This window comes from Phocoena phocoena, chromosome 2 (genome assembly GCF_963924675.1).
Source record: "Phocoena phocoena chromosome 2, mPhoPho1.1, whole genome shotgun sequence".
Classification (NCBI taxonomy): domain Eukaryota; kingdom Metazoa; phylum Chordata; class Mammalia; order Artiodactyla; family Phocoenidae; genus Phocoena; species Phocoena phocoena.
Genome location: NC_089220.1, coordinates 360072 through 373658, shown reverse-complemented (window position 1 = coordinate 373658; position 13587 = coordinate 360072). Strand labels below are relative to the sequence as shown.

The 13587-nt window shown below is 65.3% G+C and overlaps 1 protein-coding gene across 1 annotated transcript; it reads right to left on the bottom strand.

Moving 5' to 3' along the window:
• Positions 1-2351: 2351 nt before the first annotated feature.
• On the bottom strand, positions 2352-9660 carry NUDT14 (nudix hydrolase 14). Its single transcript, XM_065872698.1, has 5 exons — positions 9580-9660; positions 6513-6556; positions 5866-5930; positions 5427-5664; positions 2352-2592 (listed from the first exon to the last, which is right to left on the bottom strand). The coding sequence occupies exons 1-5, from the start codon at positions 9658-9660 to the stop codon at positions 2352-2354; spliced, it is 669 nt and encodes a 222-aa protein (XP_065728770.1).
• Positions 9661-13587: the final 3927 nt, after the last annotated feature.

The following is a 13587-nucleotide window of genomic DNA, read 5'->3' as shown; positions in this document are numbered from 1 at the left end:
GGGATCCTCCCTCCTGGGGTCCCCTCCTACAGGGATTTCTGCACCCCTTGGGCCAGAGGGCTGGAGATCCAGAGGCAGCCAGGCTCCTGCCTCTTCCCTTGCTGGGCCAGGCTGCCCTGCCTCTTCCAGGAGGACCCCCAGCATCGTTCTGGGGCCCACTGGGCCACAACACCCCTCAGTCTCCCCGCCCCACCTGCCCCCTAACCCAAGGGCTCCCTCTCCAAGCGCCTCACACCAGGCAAGTTCTGGGATGGGTCTCAACTTGTGCCGGACAAGGCAGAGACGAGGTGGAGGCCTCTCCGCCTGGCCAGGGGGCTTCAGGACCAGGCCGGGGTACAAGCTGCTGGGCGTCTGGACAGAGCCGGCTGGGCTCGGGAGCAAGCTGCGCTTCCGCCCGTGTTCTACGGTGCTAAATATAGCGGCCAGGGAGGGGAGTTTCCGGTTACAGCCCCCCCACCCCTGTGCCGGGAAATCAATGCCAGCTCCATTAGGTCCGGCACTGGTGCCTGCTGACCCGCCCCATCGGGCTGCCAAGCAGAGTGCGGGGCTGGACTGCAGCCAAGTCCGCGGCCCTGCCCCCAGCCCCCGCCCCGCCAGGCTGGAGCCTGGCATGCTCCCCAGGGCACAGAGAGCCCCCAGCCCCAGCCAGTACCCACTAGGGGCCCCTCTGAGATGGTGGGCAGCGCCTGCAGCCCAGCTCAGAAGGCCAGCGGAGCTCAGGTGAGTATCAGGCAGTCCGCAAGACACAGGCAGGGTGGGGCGTGCTGCCCTGGGAATTCTCCAGGTGTCCTGGGGCCCGGGGCGGCCCACTAGGCCTCCTCTGGACGCGGCGGAGCTGGGCTGCTCGAGACCCCAGTGCAGCGCGACCCTGCCGGCCCCCTGGACGCACACCCATGCCTGAGTGCCCCTCCCCAGCAGCGTGTCACTGCCTGGCTGGGCTCCCAGGAGGCCCCACCTGGGTGGCCCCACCTGGGTCACAGCCGGCATTTGCATACAGGTGATGCTGCTTGAGTGGGCCCCTTGGGCGCAGCTGTCCCAAGGCAGCCTCGAATGCCAGGCTCGGGGGCTGTTGGCACTGAGCCACTCCCGGCGGGGCTCAGCCACACACACTCCGAAGGCCAGCAGGAAGGAAAGTGCCCGCCTGCCTGGGCTGGGCCTGGGGCGGGGCAGGGGGCACAGGAGGGCAGGGTGACCTCAGCCCCGGGGAAGTGCCCCCACCTGACAGCAGGGTCTCAGCGGAAGCCAGGGCAGCATGTCCTGCCTTGGCATCCTCTACCATTCCAGCCCAGGGTCCAGTCCCAGGGGACGCTGGGCACAGGGCACGAAGTCAGGTTCACGGCAAAGCTCCCGGTCACTCCAGCTCCCCAGTCCCCACCTGCCTGCCGGGCAGCATCCCCTGGACACCTTGCCCTCTCCAGGGTCAGTGGACCATGACCCAGGCTGCCCCCATCCCATCCCCTAGGGCACTGCCCAAGGGGCTGACCAGAGGATTTGGGGGCCTCTGGGAAAAGGCCGGGCCAGGTCGCCACCCTCAGAAGAGGTCAGGCCAGCCTTCCCTCCAAGAAGCCTGCCTGGCCCTCAGGCTGGGCCCTCATCCCCAACTGATGGCCCAGCCACGCCCACACACGCCCATGACCATGGTGACCAGCACACGTTCTTCATGGTGGGCTCCAGCCCACCCGTTATGTACAGAGGTCTTACTCAGTGCCTGGCTGAGCAGACATCCAGCCCTCCTGCGGCCCCAAGTGCGAGCCAGTGTGCAAGGCAGGGGTCCTACGGGGCTTTCAGGCTACACCACACACAGGTTGGCAGGTGGAGTGAGACCTCATCACCAACACAGGGGACACAGGGCTACTGAGAGCCCCAGTCACGGAGGGGACCCGTCACTGGCCCCAGAAGCAGGGAGCACATGCCTTGTGGGTTAGTCCACACCCTCCTGACGCGGCTGGCGCGGCCGCCACTCCAAAGGCCACAGCTCCATCCACTGCCCAGTGCTCAGTGGACCCTGAGCACTTGACATGGCTGAGCCCCTGTCCCCAACCTCTCCTACCCCCAGAAGTGGCACTGCACGGCACCATCCTCCCTGCCCCCCACTCAACCTGGGGCACTACCCGGGGCCTGGCCTAGCCCTCTGCCAGCCGCCAACTCCCAGTTGCCCCCTGCACAACCTGCAGGCTTCTGCCCCGGTGGAGCCGAGGGGCTTTCACGGAGACCGCACCCCCCCCCCCCCGCCCCCCAGCCCACCACGGTCACAGCTCGGAGTCGGTAGACACAGGCTAGAGCTACACCAGCCTTTATTAGGTTTGCGGAGCAGGTGTCCAGAACTGGGCTCGTCCAGACCGCCTGGAGTTTCACTGGGGACCCAGGCCAGGGGCCACGTGGCTAAGGAACCATGAGATACCAAAGATGACGCCAAGGGTCTTGGGAACATCCGGGTCATCTGCGAAGGCCTGGGCGCCATCCAGGGGCAGGTGTACAACCTCAATGAGCTCGCCCTCCTCCGCCAGGCCCCCGCCTGGGCCTCCCTGCTGGGCATCTGTCACCTCTGCGTAGAACATGGTCTGGCTGGAGCCGGTCAGTCCCACACCGGACCTACGGGTGGAGACGGCATCTGCTGGCCGCCCCTGCCCCTTCCACAGCCCTTCCAGCCCCTGGTAGGCAGTGCTCCAGGATGCCCCCTGGCCCCCCAGATTCCCCCCTGTGGTGTACACACTCCATGTAATCTCCCCCTTCAAGTGTGGGGGAAACCTAGGAACATGTTGGATGTGACCTCCCACCGTGATTAGGCTCCCATGTGTTGAGGTTGGGTCAGGTGATGAAGGAGAAATTCTGCAGATGTAATTAAGGGCCCTCATCAGGTGACTTTAAGTTCATCAAAAAGGGAGGTGATCCTGGGTGGGCCTGACGTAGTCAGGCAAGCTCTTCATTGCCGGTTTTAGGGGTCAGAGGTGGAAAGAGTCAGAGAGACACCTGAAGACGAGGCAAGCCACCATGCTGTAAGAGGGCCGCGTGCCAGGACCTATGGGCTAGGAGCCGACCACGGGCCCCCGGCTGACAGCCAATGGGAGACAGCGCCCTCAGTCACAGCCACGAGGAGCTGGGAAGACGACCTCAGCCCCAGATTAGACCTCGGCCTGGCCAACGCCTGACCGCAGCTTGGCGGTCAGGCTGCGAGACCCTGAGCGGTGGGCCAAGTCCGCAGCAAGCAGACTGCCGACCCCCAGCAACCGCGAGGTTGTAAATGGGCGTCGCTGAAAGCCGTTGAGTCTGGCGGGTGGTTCTGCGCACCGACACTCTGCACACGCTCGGCCTCAGCCAGGCCTCTCCCCGCACGGCGGGCCCCGGTTCACAGCCGGGGCTCTGGCCGGCGCAGCCTGGGTCTGCGAGCACTCCCATGTGGGCACCCGCAGGACGCCTGTTCTGGGCTGGGTGGGGAGCTGGGGCTCATGGCGGGTTGGGGCGCGGTCCCCAGGGCCGGGACCAGGGTTCACAGGCTGGAGAGGACTGTCAAGGAGTCCCCCCCCTCCCTAGGTGGTGGCCAGGAGGGGGCTTCTGGCCACCAGGAGGGGGACAGGCACCCAGGCAGAGGGCAGGGGCCCAGACCGGTGCCGGGGAAGGTAACGAGTGGGCAGCCATGGTGACGGCTGGCCATGAGGATGGGGTGACAGACAGGAGGGGAGGGCTGAGCATGGTCTGCTGGGGGAGAGGGGAGGCAGAGGGTGTCTGGGGAGACATCCAGGGGCTCAGGGAGACCCCAGGCCACCCCAGGAGGTTAGCTGAGGCCAGCCGGGGCCTGCAGGGTGGACGCAGCGCCGAGGCGCGCCCCGCACATGGGGCAGGGAGCAGAGCCGGAGGACCTTCCCTCCCACTCCCCAAGCTCCCCACCCCCAGGCGGGGGCCCCACCCAGACTGACCTCACCCAGCTGCTTCCTCCACCCTCCCGCCCCTCATCTCCCTCGGACCCTTCCTGACAGCCCATTTCCGGCGGCAGCTACAGCCTGCGCCTTTGATGGAAGCAGCGGCCTGTGGGGTTTCCAGTCCCAGCTTCCGCCGGCATGTGACGGACACCGGCGCCGAGAAGAATGTACCCGGCCAGGCCGGGCACTGCCTCTCCCTGCTCACTCAATCACGTCCTCAGCTGGGGGATCTCAGACAAGCACTGGGCCTTGTCACCTGGGCCGGGCAGATGAGTGGCCTGGCTCCCCCCGCCCCGGGGCCACGGAAGGAAGCCATGGGCCCCACCCCAGGGCAGCGCAAGTTCCCGCTCACGCAGCCCGCCGTCGGGCTCCCAGGGAGAGCTGCCCTGGCCTCCACGCCAGCCCCGTCCGGCCCTGCCTCCGCACAGCCAGCCACCCTCACCTCGAAAGTGCAGCCTGAGCTGGCCACTCGCTGTCCAGAGCCCTCCTTGGCACCCAGCACCCTCAGGATCAGGCCGTAGCCCAGAGCCCTGGGCCACTTGTCCCCTTGCCCCTGAGCCTTTGCCGTGCAGCACCTCTGCCAGGACTTCCCCCAGACTCACCAGCTCGGGGGACCCCAATCCTCCAAGGCACCTCCACCTGCCTTCCTCCTGGCCTGCCCGCTGGCTCACCCCTAACCGAGGTCAGGCCCCTTGGATCCTCCTGACCCCCCGGACCGCCAGCCCAAAGGCTCAGAGGCTACGTGGCCACTGGCCAGCCACGCGGAGGACGCTGCAGGTAACTGAGGCCCCGCACACCAAGATGTCTGGCTCTTTGGTGTAGAAATCCCACGCCTGAGTTCCCGGGACTAAAACTCCACCCCCACCCCCAGGCCGGGGGCGCCTGGACGAGGCCCTGGGTGTCGCCGAGGGGGGCCCAGGCCCAACACTGAGCGGCCCCTTGCTGGGCCGAGGAGGGCGGCTCCGCCTCTGGGGAAGGCCGCCAGGTGCTCGGCATCAGGGCCACACCGTGAGACTCTCCTGCTGCCCCCGGATTTCACCAAGGTCAGGGACCCACTGTGACACCCTCAGGCCGAGGGTGGGCTGCACCCCAACATCCTGTCCTGGGACGGGGGAATGAGGGGCGGGCTTTGGTGGGGGCGGGCCGCACTTCGCCCCCCAACCCCGGCCCAGGACTTGGCCTTTCCCTCGCCCCTGAGCCGCTGTCAGAGCAGACCTGTGACTCACCCCACCCCCAGCGCCCGGCGCTTAATCCCACAGGAAGTAGAGGCATCTGTCAGCATCAGCTGCCACCCGGAGCCAGAGCCTGGCCGGCCCCGCCGCGGTGGAGGGCACGGGGCCAAGCAGGCTGCAGGACTAGCCCCGAGGGCCCCGGGTTCCGGCCCAGATCACGCCCTGAGGTGCGTTCCGTCCAACCTTCCCCCAGGCAGCTCGTCCCATCCCCTGGGCTGTGCTGGCAACAGATGGCCCTTCCCCAGCCCCGCAGGCCCACGGGCCCAGCCCCACTCACTTGTACGTGGCGACCCGGCGCAGGCCGGAGGGGGCCAGGTGGTAGCCGCACTCCTCCCACACTTCCTTGCAGGCCACCTCCTCCAGCGAGAGCCCGGGCTGGTCCACGAGGCCGGCGCACAGCTCGTATGTCACCCCTGCCGAGCCAGGCAGTGCCGGCTGCAGCTCCCGGGGCCTGTCCTGGTCCACGGCGGCCAGGGACCCCGGGAAGAGGCGCTCCACCTCGCCAGCGTACACAGCTGGTTGGGGGAAGGCAGACCGCAGTCACCGCCCTGTGGTGGCCAGCTCCACGTGACCCGCTCTGGCCAGACCCCCCTGCCGGGCCTCAGTTTCCTCTAGAGCCCTCTCCCCACGTCTGCACTCTGACCCTAGGACACCAGGGGCCAGAACGTGAGCCTGCAGGCCTCCCCTCCCCCCATACCCCACTCGGGCCGCCTCACCTGGCCGGAACTGCTTCACCAACACCAGGCTCCTTCGAGAAGAGTTGAACACGAGAATGGTCACACTGCAGGGGGAGGGGCCCAGCTCAGCACAGAAACAGCCCCCTCACCTCACCCCCCTGGGGGCCCAGCCCACCTCCTCTCCTCCACAACCCAGGAAGGTGGTGTCCCTTGCTCAGATGGGCAGACTGAGGCCCAGGACGGGCCACAGCTTGCCAGGGTCACACAGTCAGGCCAGGACCCAGGCCTCCTGTATCCCAGCTGGCAGGACGGGGGCCGGGGGGTGGGAAGGACATGCTGGGCAGCTGGGCAGGCCGGGGGTGGCAGCAGCTGAGGACGGGTGACTGACGGGACACGTGGCCCCTGCTGGCCAGCTGCCGCCAGCCTCACTCCTGAAGCCACGCTGCCATCCAGCCCATACTTCTGACGCTCGGGGGCAAGGGCACCTGGGCAGCTTCTCTCAGGTCCAAGAGGTGGTCCAGGTGGCCTGAGCTGGGACCCAGCTCGGGCTCCAGGCCTCAGGCTGACCCCTCAGTGAGACGACAGGGAAAGTGGGGACTTCAGACACGCAGAGGCGGGTGGGGCTCTGTGCCCCTGCAGACATCAGCCTGGGGCTTCCCCGGCGGCCAGCCAGCCTGGGCCCTCACCTGTCATGGGTCTTCATGAAGTCCCACGACTTCTGGGTACCATTCTGCAAGAGGCAGGGCAGCGGTCAGGGAGGACTGAAGGGCTGGCAGCGCGGGTAGAGGTGCTCCAGGGAGCGAGAGGGCCACACAGACCCACCGTACCCGGCCAGTCATGGCCCGGGCCCATCGGGAGCGACGAGCTGCAGCGGGTGGGGCAGGGCGTAGCCGCCAGGGTGGGCAGGGAAGTCCAGGACAGCCTGGTGCTCTCAAGGGGTGAGGCAGAAAGCCGGGCCAAAGGGCGGGAAGGCGTCCCAGGCACAGAATGAGCCAGCACGCAGCACAAGGTGAGCTGAAGCTGCAGAGGGACGACACTGCCGCCACGTGCGGGAAGGGCCACGGGGCTGTGGGGAGAGGCGGGCGCGACATGTCCTCACAGTCAGGCGAGGGGCAGGAGGGGTCCCACGCGGGTAGAGCAGAGATCAGGTTTTCGTTGCTGAAGCTCCCCTGGGCCACTGGACAAAGGGCGACAGGAGGGCAGGAGGGGCAGGCGGGCCTCCGGAGAGCGCAGCAGCCCCGGGAGCAGCTGGGGAAGGGTGTGCCCGCGCCGGGCAGGAGCTCAGCCCGCAGGACGTGACGATTCAATGATGATGACTGGGCAGTGGATGACCCTCTCCCCAGCCCGGTTTCTGTCTCGGGCTGTCTGTCCTGTGTCCTGTGGTCCTGCTGTTCTGTCACTTCCTTCCACCCCCCTGCTCCCCGACCCTGGACGCCCCGTCCCAGCAGCTCCCAGGACTCTGAGCAGCATTCAGTGAACAAAAGGCAGTGCGGGGGGCCGGGGCCTGGGCCAGCACCACCGGGGGCGGCCAGAACCGATGCTTACGGGGCTCCAGCCGGCAGGGGGCATGAGGGGCCAGAACCCTGCCAGCGGGACACCGCTAAGTGAGGTAGGCTCCCGTCCTCCGGGCTGTTCCGCCTCGCCCTGACCCCTCCCCAAGGGGTCTCTGAGGATGCGGCTGGCCCTGGGGCCCTAGAGCCCAGCCCTGTGGACGCCCACCACCGGCTTGCTCAGCCACTGGGTCAGCCCTGCGCCCTGGCGAGCTGCTGGCCCCACACTTGGGGCCCTGTCCGAGCCACGAAACACACATGGATCTGAGCACCAGAGACACCGAAAGGGCAACCGGGGCTGCAAAAGAGGAAGGACACTAAGGAACAGCCTGTGTGAGGACTTCCTGGAGGAGGTGACACTGCACCAGGCCCCACAGAAAAGAAAGGGCATTCATTCCCAGCAGTGGGCCCTGACAGGCAGAGGCCCGCATGCTGGTCTGGGGGGAGCTGGGGACATTGGTCTGAGCTGGGCCTGAAGGCGGAGGTGCTCTGGACGGGCAGGAGCCTCGGTTTCCAAGCTGGAGGGAGAGCCGATGGCCTGCCCTGTGCAGGTCGGGCTGCCCGGGAGGCCGTTGTGAGACACCACCCCCAAGAGGCAAGCCTGGGCCTGCCTGCAATCTGGCCACCCAAGGGCCAGCCACCCCCCAGGATGAGCTCCGGGGAAGGCCTGCCCCCCCAGTCTGCCATGTGCCAGCTGTGCCCCCTGCCTCCCTCAGGGTAAGTGTCATCTCGCGCTGGTTTCAGGTACCCTCTTGGATCAAGATCAAAACATCTGTCAGACCCTCAGGTCCAGCCAAGGCAGGGTGCAGGGGAAGGTCCAGAGGGGCCCACTGAGGCCCAGCCAGCCCCTCCCAGAGGATCAGGACCCAGGCCTGGCTCATCTTCCAGGGCCCTGGGAGGGAGGTACAGGACTAGAGTTTAAACACAGCCCCTCCCCCTCAGAGCCACGCGGGTGCCCTGCCTCTGGCTGGTCTGTCTGTCCATCCACCAGGTCTCCCCTGGCCATGGGTGGCTACTGACCAAAGGCTGCAGATGCCCCTCAGTGACGTTCACCACCCAGCCCAGTGTCCCATGGCCCCTGGGAAACACCACCCCGGCCCCCAGCCTGTGTCCATCGCAGCCTACCACCCGCATGGGCTCAGCTTTGGTTACCAGCACCCATCCACACTCCACAGGAAGTGGGGGAGGGTGCCACAGCCATAGGCCACAGCGGTTACGTGCCTTGATCACCCTGTGCCCACCTGCTGGCCCCAGAGCCCCAGCCCCTGGAGGCTGTGCAGCCACAATTAGGCATCCCTGCCCCAGGCCAACACCAGGGAAAGGGCAGCAACCTCGGTGTCCCTGCACTCTGCCCCTCAACCAACCCTGGCTTCTGCCCCAGGCCGGTGCTGCCAACTTGGGTCCATCCTGGGGATAGGAATTCCCTGTCCCCTAGAGCCAACGGGACAGCAGCGACAAGGGAGGGGGGAGGGGACTGCAGCCTCTGTCAGGCTGGGCGTCAAGAGGGCTTCACAGGTTAGTGAGAGTAAAGGGCCTGGGGAGGAGGGGGGGGGTCACAAGATGCTGCAGGCCAGGGACAGCCCGGCAGAGGGGCACCAAAGACCTGCACCACCTGTCCTAACTGAGGGGGCGGGGAGGGGCTGCACCAGACTCGGAGGAGTGCAGTCCTCACCTGGATGGCGTGGGGGAACTCGGTGGAGCGGCAAGCAAAAGGTGGGGGCCCGAACTGGACAAACAAGTGTTTCCTGTGAGCCTACTACTTGCACAGCGCCACGGGAGGCGGTGTGGTCCTGCACTCCCTTCCCGGGCCGGCAGGAGGAGGTGACGCCCCGGCAGGTAGCCCACCTGGAGAGGCTCTCCAGGGCTCACCAGCTCCATCGCCGGCCTCCTCTGCCCAGAACGGAGACCACCACCAGGAAGCTTTCCCTGATCCCCGGGGCGCCCAACACGTCCCACCGCAAAAAAGGGCCGGGGCCCAGCAAAGCCTCCTTGGAGGAATGAGTGGTCCCCCGAGGTGTCCCCGCCCAGAGCCGGACGTTCAACGTGTCTGCGAACGCAGACTCACGGGGCAGAGCGCTCGGCGAAGAGGCGGGGTCCGCGGGGCGGGGGCACGAGGCCATGGGCGGGGCCATGGGCGCGTGGGCGGGGCCCGGGGCCGGCGTCAGGCCGCGGAAGGCGCGGAAGGCGCGGAAGGCGGGCTCACCTGGCGGTAGTGCAGCGTGAGCGGCAGCAGGTAGGGCGAGGCTGCGCAGCGGCCCACGGCCGCCCCCTCGATGCGCTCCATGGCGGCGCGCGGGGTAGCGCGGGCCCGGGGCGGACGCGGGCAGGGTCCGCTCAGGACTCGAGCGGGCGGGCGTGTGACCGGGCTCTGGGCATGCCCGGTGCGCGCGGGGCGGGGCGGCGCGGGGCGGCGCCGAGCAGGGAGGGCGGGCCCAGCGCGCAGGTAGCACCTGCCCCGGTCCCCGTGCACGTGGGGGGCTCGTGACCGCGGGGCACTCCCGGAGTCGCGCAGGGTGTGAGCAGGGAGGGGGGCTCGCCAGGTGGGCCCCGCAACAGGGAGGGGGTCAGCCGAGTGTGCGGCGGGGCGGGGCGGGCGCAACTGGAGGGGACGAGCTGAGAGGTGACCGCCGGTGCTGGAGTGGGGGGGTGACTTGGGCGTCCTGGTTGGGGGGAGGGAGACGCAGCGCAGCTCTGGGGGAAGGGGAGATGAGCCGAGCGGACGCCTGCCCCACTGGGGCTGACCATACCCGGAGACTGGGTCGTCCGGGGCTGGGGCGGGCCTCCAGGGAAGGAGCGACTAGGCCCTGAAGAGAGAAGCTGGCAGTCCCAGCTGCCTCGCCGCCGAGCCCCGGAGGAGGAAGGCAGAGGTGGATTCGGGGCTGCGCACGGGGTCCTGCGTGCGCCGTGCTGGGGAGAGAGTGTCTACAGCTCTAGGGGCCCCTGGGTGGAGGGAGAGAAGGCTCTCAGAGAGGGCAAGGTGAGAGGAGCCTGAGTGGGGAAGGGAGAGGGACCAGGGTCTAGGCAGAGCCAGGCCCTCCCCGCGGGGCTCCGGTGGGCTGGCGGGGAGCTGGCCTGGGCCAGACTGTCCCCCTGCCCCGCCTGCCCCACTGAGAGGAGCTGCCACTCGCTGTCTCTGGGGCTGCCCCTCTTCCACCTCGGCAGGAACTAAGTGCTCTTCCCTCCCCCAAGAAGCCCCTCCCTGCTGAGGAAGGGCCCTCTCCTTGCTTGGATGTGGATCCCAAGGACCTGCTTCAAATGTGGCCACTGCCTCCCCAGGGACAGGCACAAATGGTGGGGTGGGGCAGCTGAGCCCTGACCTGCACCTGCTCTCTGAACTATGGCCCCAGGGGGGACAGCCCAGGTGGGCTTGAAATGGACTCCCATGTCCCCGTTATCCATTGCTGTGTAACAAAGCACCCCCGAAATTCGTGGCTTAAAGCCCCCCTTCGTTCCTCTCTGTCTTGGTCTGTGGATGGCCCTGTCTCAGCTGAGCGGCTCCCCCTTGGGGCTTCTCTGCAGTGTGGTCAGGTAGCAGCTGGGGTGGGATCTTCTGAAGGGATGCATGTCCAGGATGTCTGGTGCCCTAGCTGGCCGGCCGGCCCTCTCCCTGAGCGTGGCCTCTCAGTGTGGCCGGCTTGGGCTTCCTGGGAGCACGGCGGTCTCAGAGTAGTGGGATTATTCCATGGCAGCTGCCCAGTCCACGGTCACGGGGCCAAGCTTCTCACGACCCATCCCGGGACGTCTGACAGCACCGCGTCCTATGGGCCAGAAAGTAAGTCCTGGCCACCCCAGATTCCGGTGGGGGCGGTACTTCCCAAGGGTAGGAGACCTGGGACACGTGGTTTATAAGGGCCATCGTAAGAGACTAGCCATCACCCCCGTAACTCTGTAGGGCAGTGCACTTCCCAGCCTTGGCCTGGCCACATAGTGTCCTGGAGGCCAGAGTGAGCACCCACCAGAGAGCCCATCCTGGAAGCTGGTCCCATCCTGCCCAACAGCCAGGCGGGCCTCTTCCTGCACACATGCGGGACCCAGGCTGTGCTCCCTCCCTCGAGCACAGGCCATTCCCTCCTGTGTTTGTGTGAAAATGGGAACCAGCCACAGAGCCTGCAAGGCAGCGGCCCAGACCAAGGAGAAGCCTTGCTCCCAGCCCCTCCGCCCACTGGCTGGGCTGGCCCCGGGAAGCTGCAGCTCAGATGCAGGGAAGAACCAGCAGCTCCACAGAGCATCGTTTATGCCTACATTTGGGGGGAAGGAGCATTTGACGTTGGTGCAGGCTGAGACAGCTGGGAGCGTAGACTGCAGAACGTGTGTGCCTTCAGAATGTCAGCAAGGTGCCACCCCTGCAGGAAGCGGCCTGGCAGTTCCTCAGGCAGTTAAACATAGAGTTACTGGGTGACCCGGCAATTCTGCTCCCGGGTGTCTATCCAAGGCTTCGAAACGGACTCAAACAGATACTGGCAGTATTCACAATAGCAAAAGGTCCGAGCAAGCCGTGTCCATCAGCTGATGACTAGATAAACAGTGTGGTCTAGCCACACGGGAGGGCGTGACTCAGACATAAAGAGGAATGAAGGTTTTCATTGCGGCACTATTTCAAATAGCCAAGACACGGAAGCACCTCAATGTCCAGCGACAGAAGAGTGGGTAAAGAAGGTTGGTACCTATATACGGTGGAATATTACTCAGCCATAAAAAAGAAGGAAATAATACCATTTGCAGCAACACGAATAGATCTAGAGATTACCATACTGAGTGAAGTAAGTCAGAAAGAGAAAGACAAATACCATATGATATCAGTTATGTGTGGAATCTGAAAAATGGTACAGGGACTTCCCTGGTGGCTCAGTGGTTGGGAATCTGCCTGCCAATGCAGGGGACATGGGTTTGAGCCCTGGTCCCGGAAGATCCCACATGCCGCGGAGCAACTAAGCCCGTAAGCCACAACTACTGAGCCTGCGCTCGAGAGCCCACGAGCCACAACTACTGAGCCCACGAGCCACAACTCCCGAAGCCCACATGCCTAGAGCCCGTGCTCCACAACAAGAGAAGCCACTGCAATGAGAAGCCCACGCACCGCAACGAAGAGCAGCCCCCGCTCGCCGCAACTAGAAAAATGCCCGTGCGTGCAGCAATGAGAACCCAACGCAAGCAAAAAAACCCACAGAGTTACAAATGAGCTTATTTACAAAACAAATAGAATCGCAGATGTAGAAAACAAACTTATGGTTACCAGGGGGATGGGGCGGAGTGATAAATTGGGAGATTGGGATGGACACAGACACACTACTAGGTATAAAAGAGATCACTAATGAGGACCTACAGTGGAGCACAGGGAGCTCTACTCAACACTCTGTGATGGCCTATGTGGGAAAGAATCTAATAGAACGGATACACGTATGTGTGTACCTGAATCACTTTGCTGTACACCTGAAAGTAACACAACACTGTAAGTCAGGTATGCTTCATCAAAATGTTTTAAAAAGAGGAATGAAATTCTGACACGTGCTGCCACGCTGAGGAGCCTTGAAGACGTCATGCGGGTGAAAGAAGGCAGACAAAAGGTCCCGCGTTCTATGATCCGTTTATACGAAACGTCCAGAATAGGTAAATCCATAGGGACAGAAAGCAAATTGGGGGTTGCCAGGAGCTGGGGGAGGGGAGAACAGGGAGTGAGTGCTTAATGGGGCAGAGTTTCCTTTCCGGGTGGTGAGAATGTTCTGGAACGAGGGAGACTGGTGGTTACACACACTGTGAGTGTGCTGAATGCTGCCGAAGTGTACAAGGTAAGACGGTTAATGCGGTGCGAATTTCAGCTCACTTTTTTTAAAGAAGGAAAAGTACATCAGTGAGACTGTTCCGGAGCATTCCACGCTGGCCGTGGACACCAGCCCCGTCAGCTGCAGTCCCGGGGCCCTTTGTGGTAGGTCGGGACCAGGCCCCTGCAGCCTAGCCATGGGCCTGGGGACAGGGCGCACGGTGGGGGTCTGGCGTGAGGCCTGGCGGGGCGTTCCTCAGAGGCAGAGGGAGTTCAGCCGTGTGTCTGGAGGGCTCGCTGGGGGCGGGCAGCGTGGAACTGGGGCTCGGAGGGCGTTAGGACAGGAGCACGGCACGGTCGAGGGGGTGTTCGCAGAGACCCGAGGATCCAGGAGGACGAGAAGAGCAGGATGGAAGAGGGTGCCACGGCCCACGGGGCAGCCAGCGGGCTGTG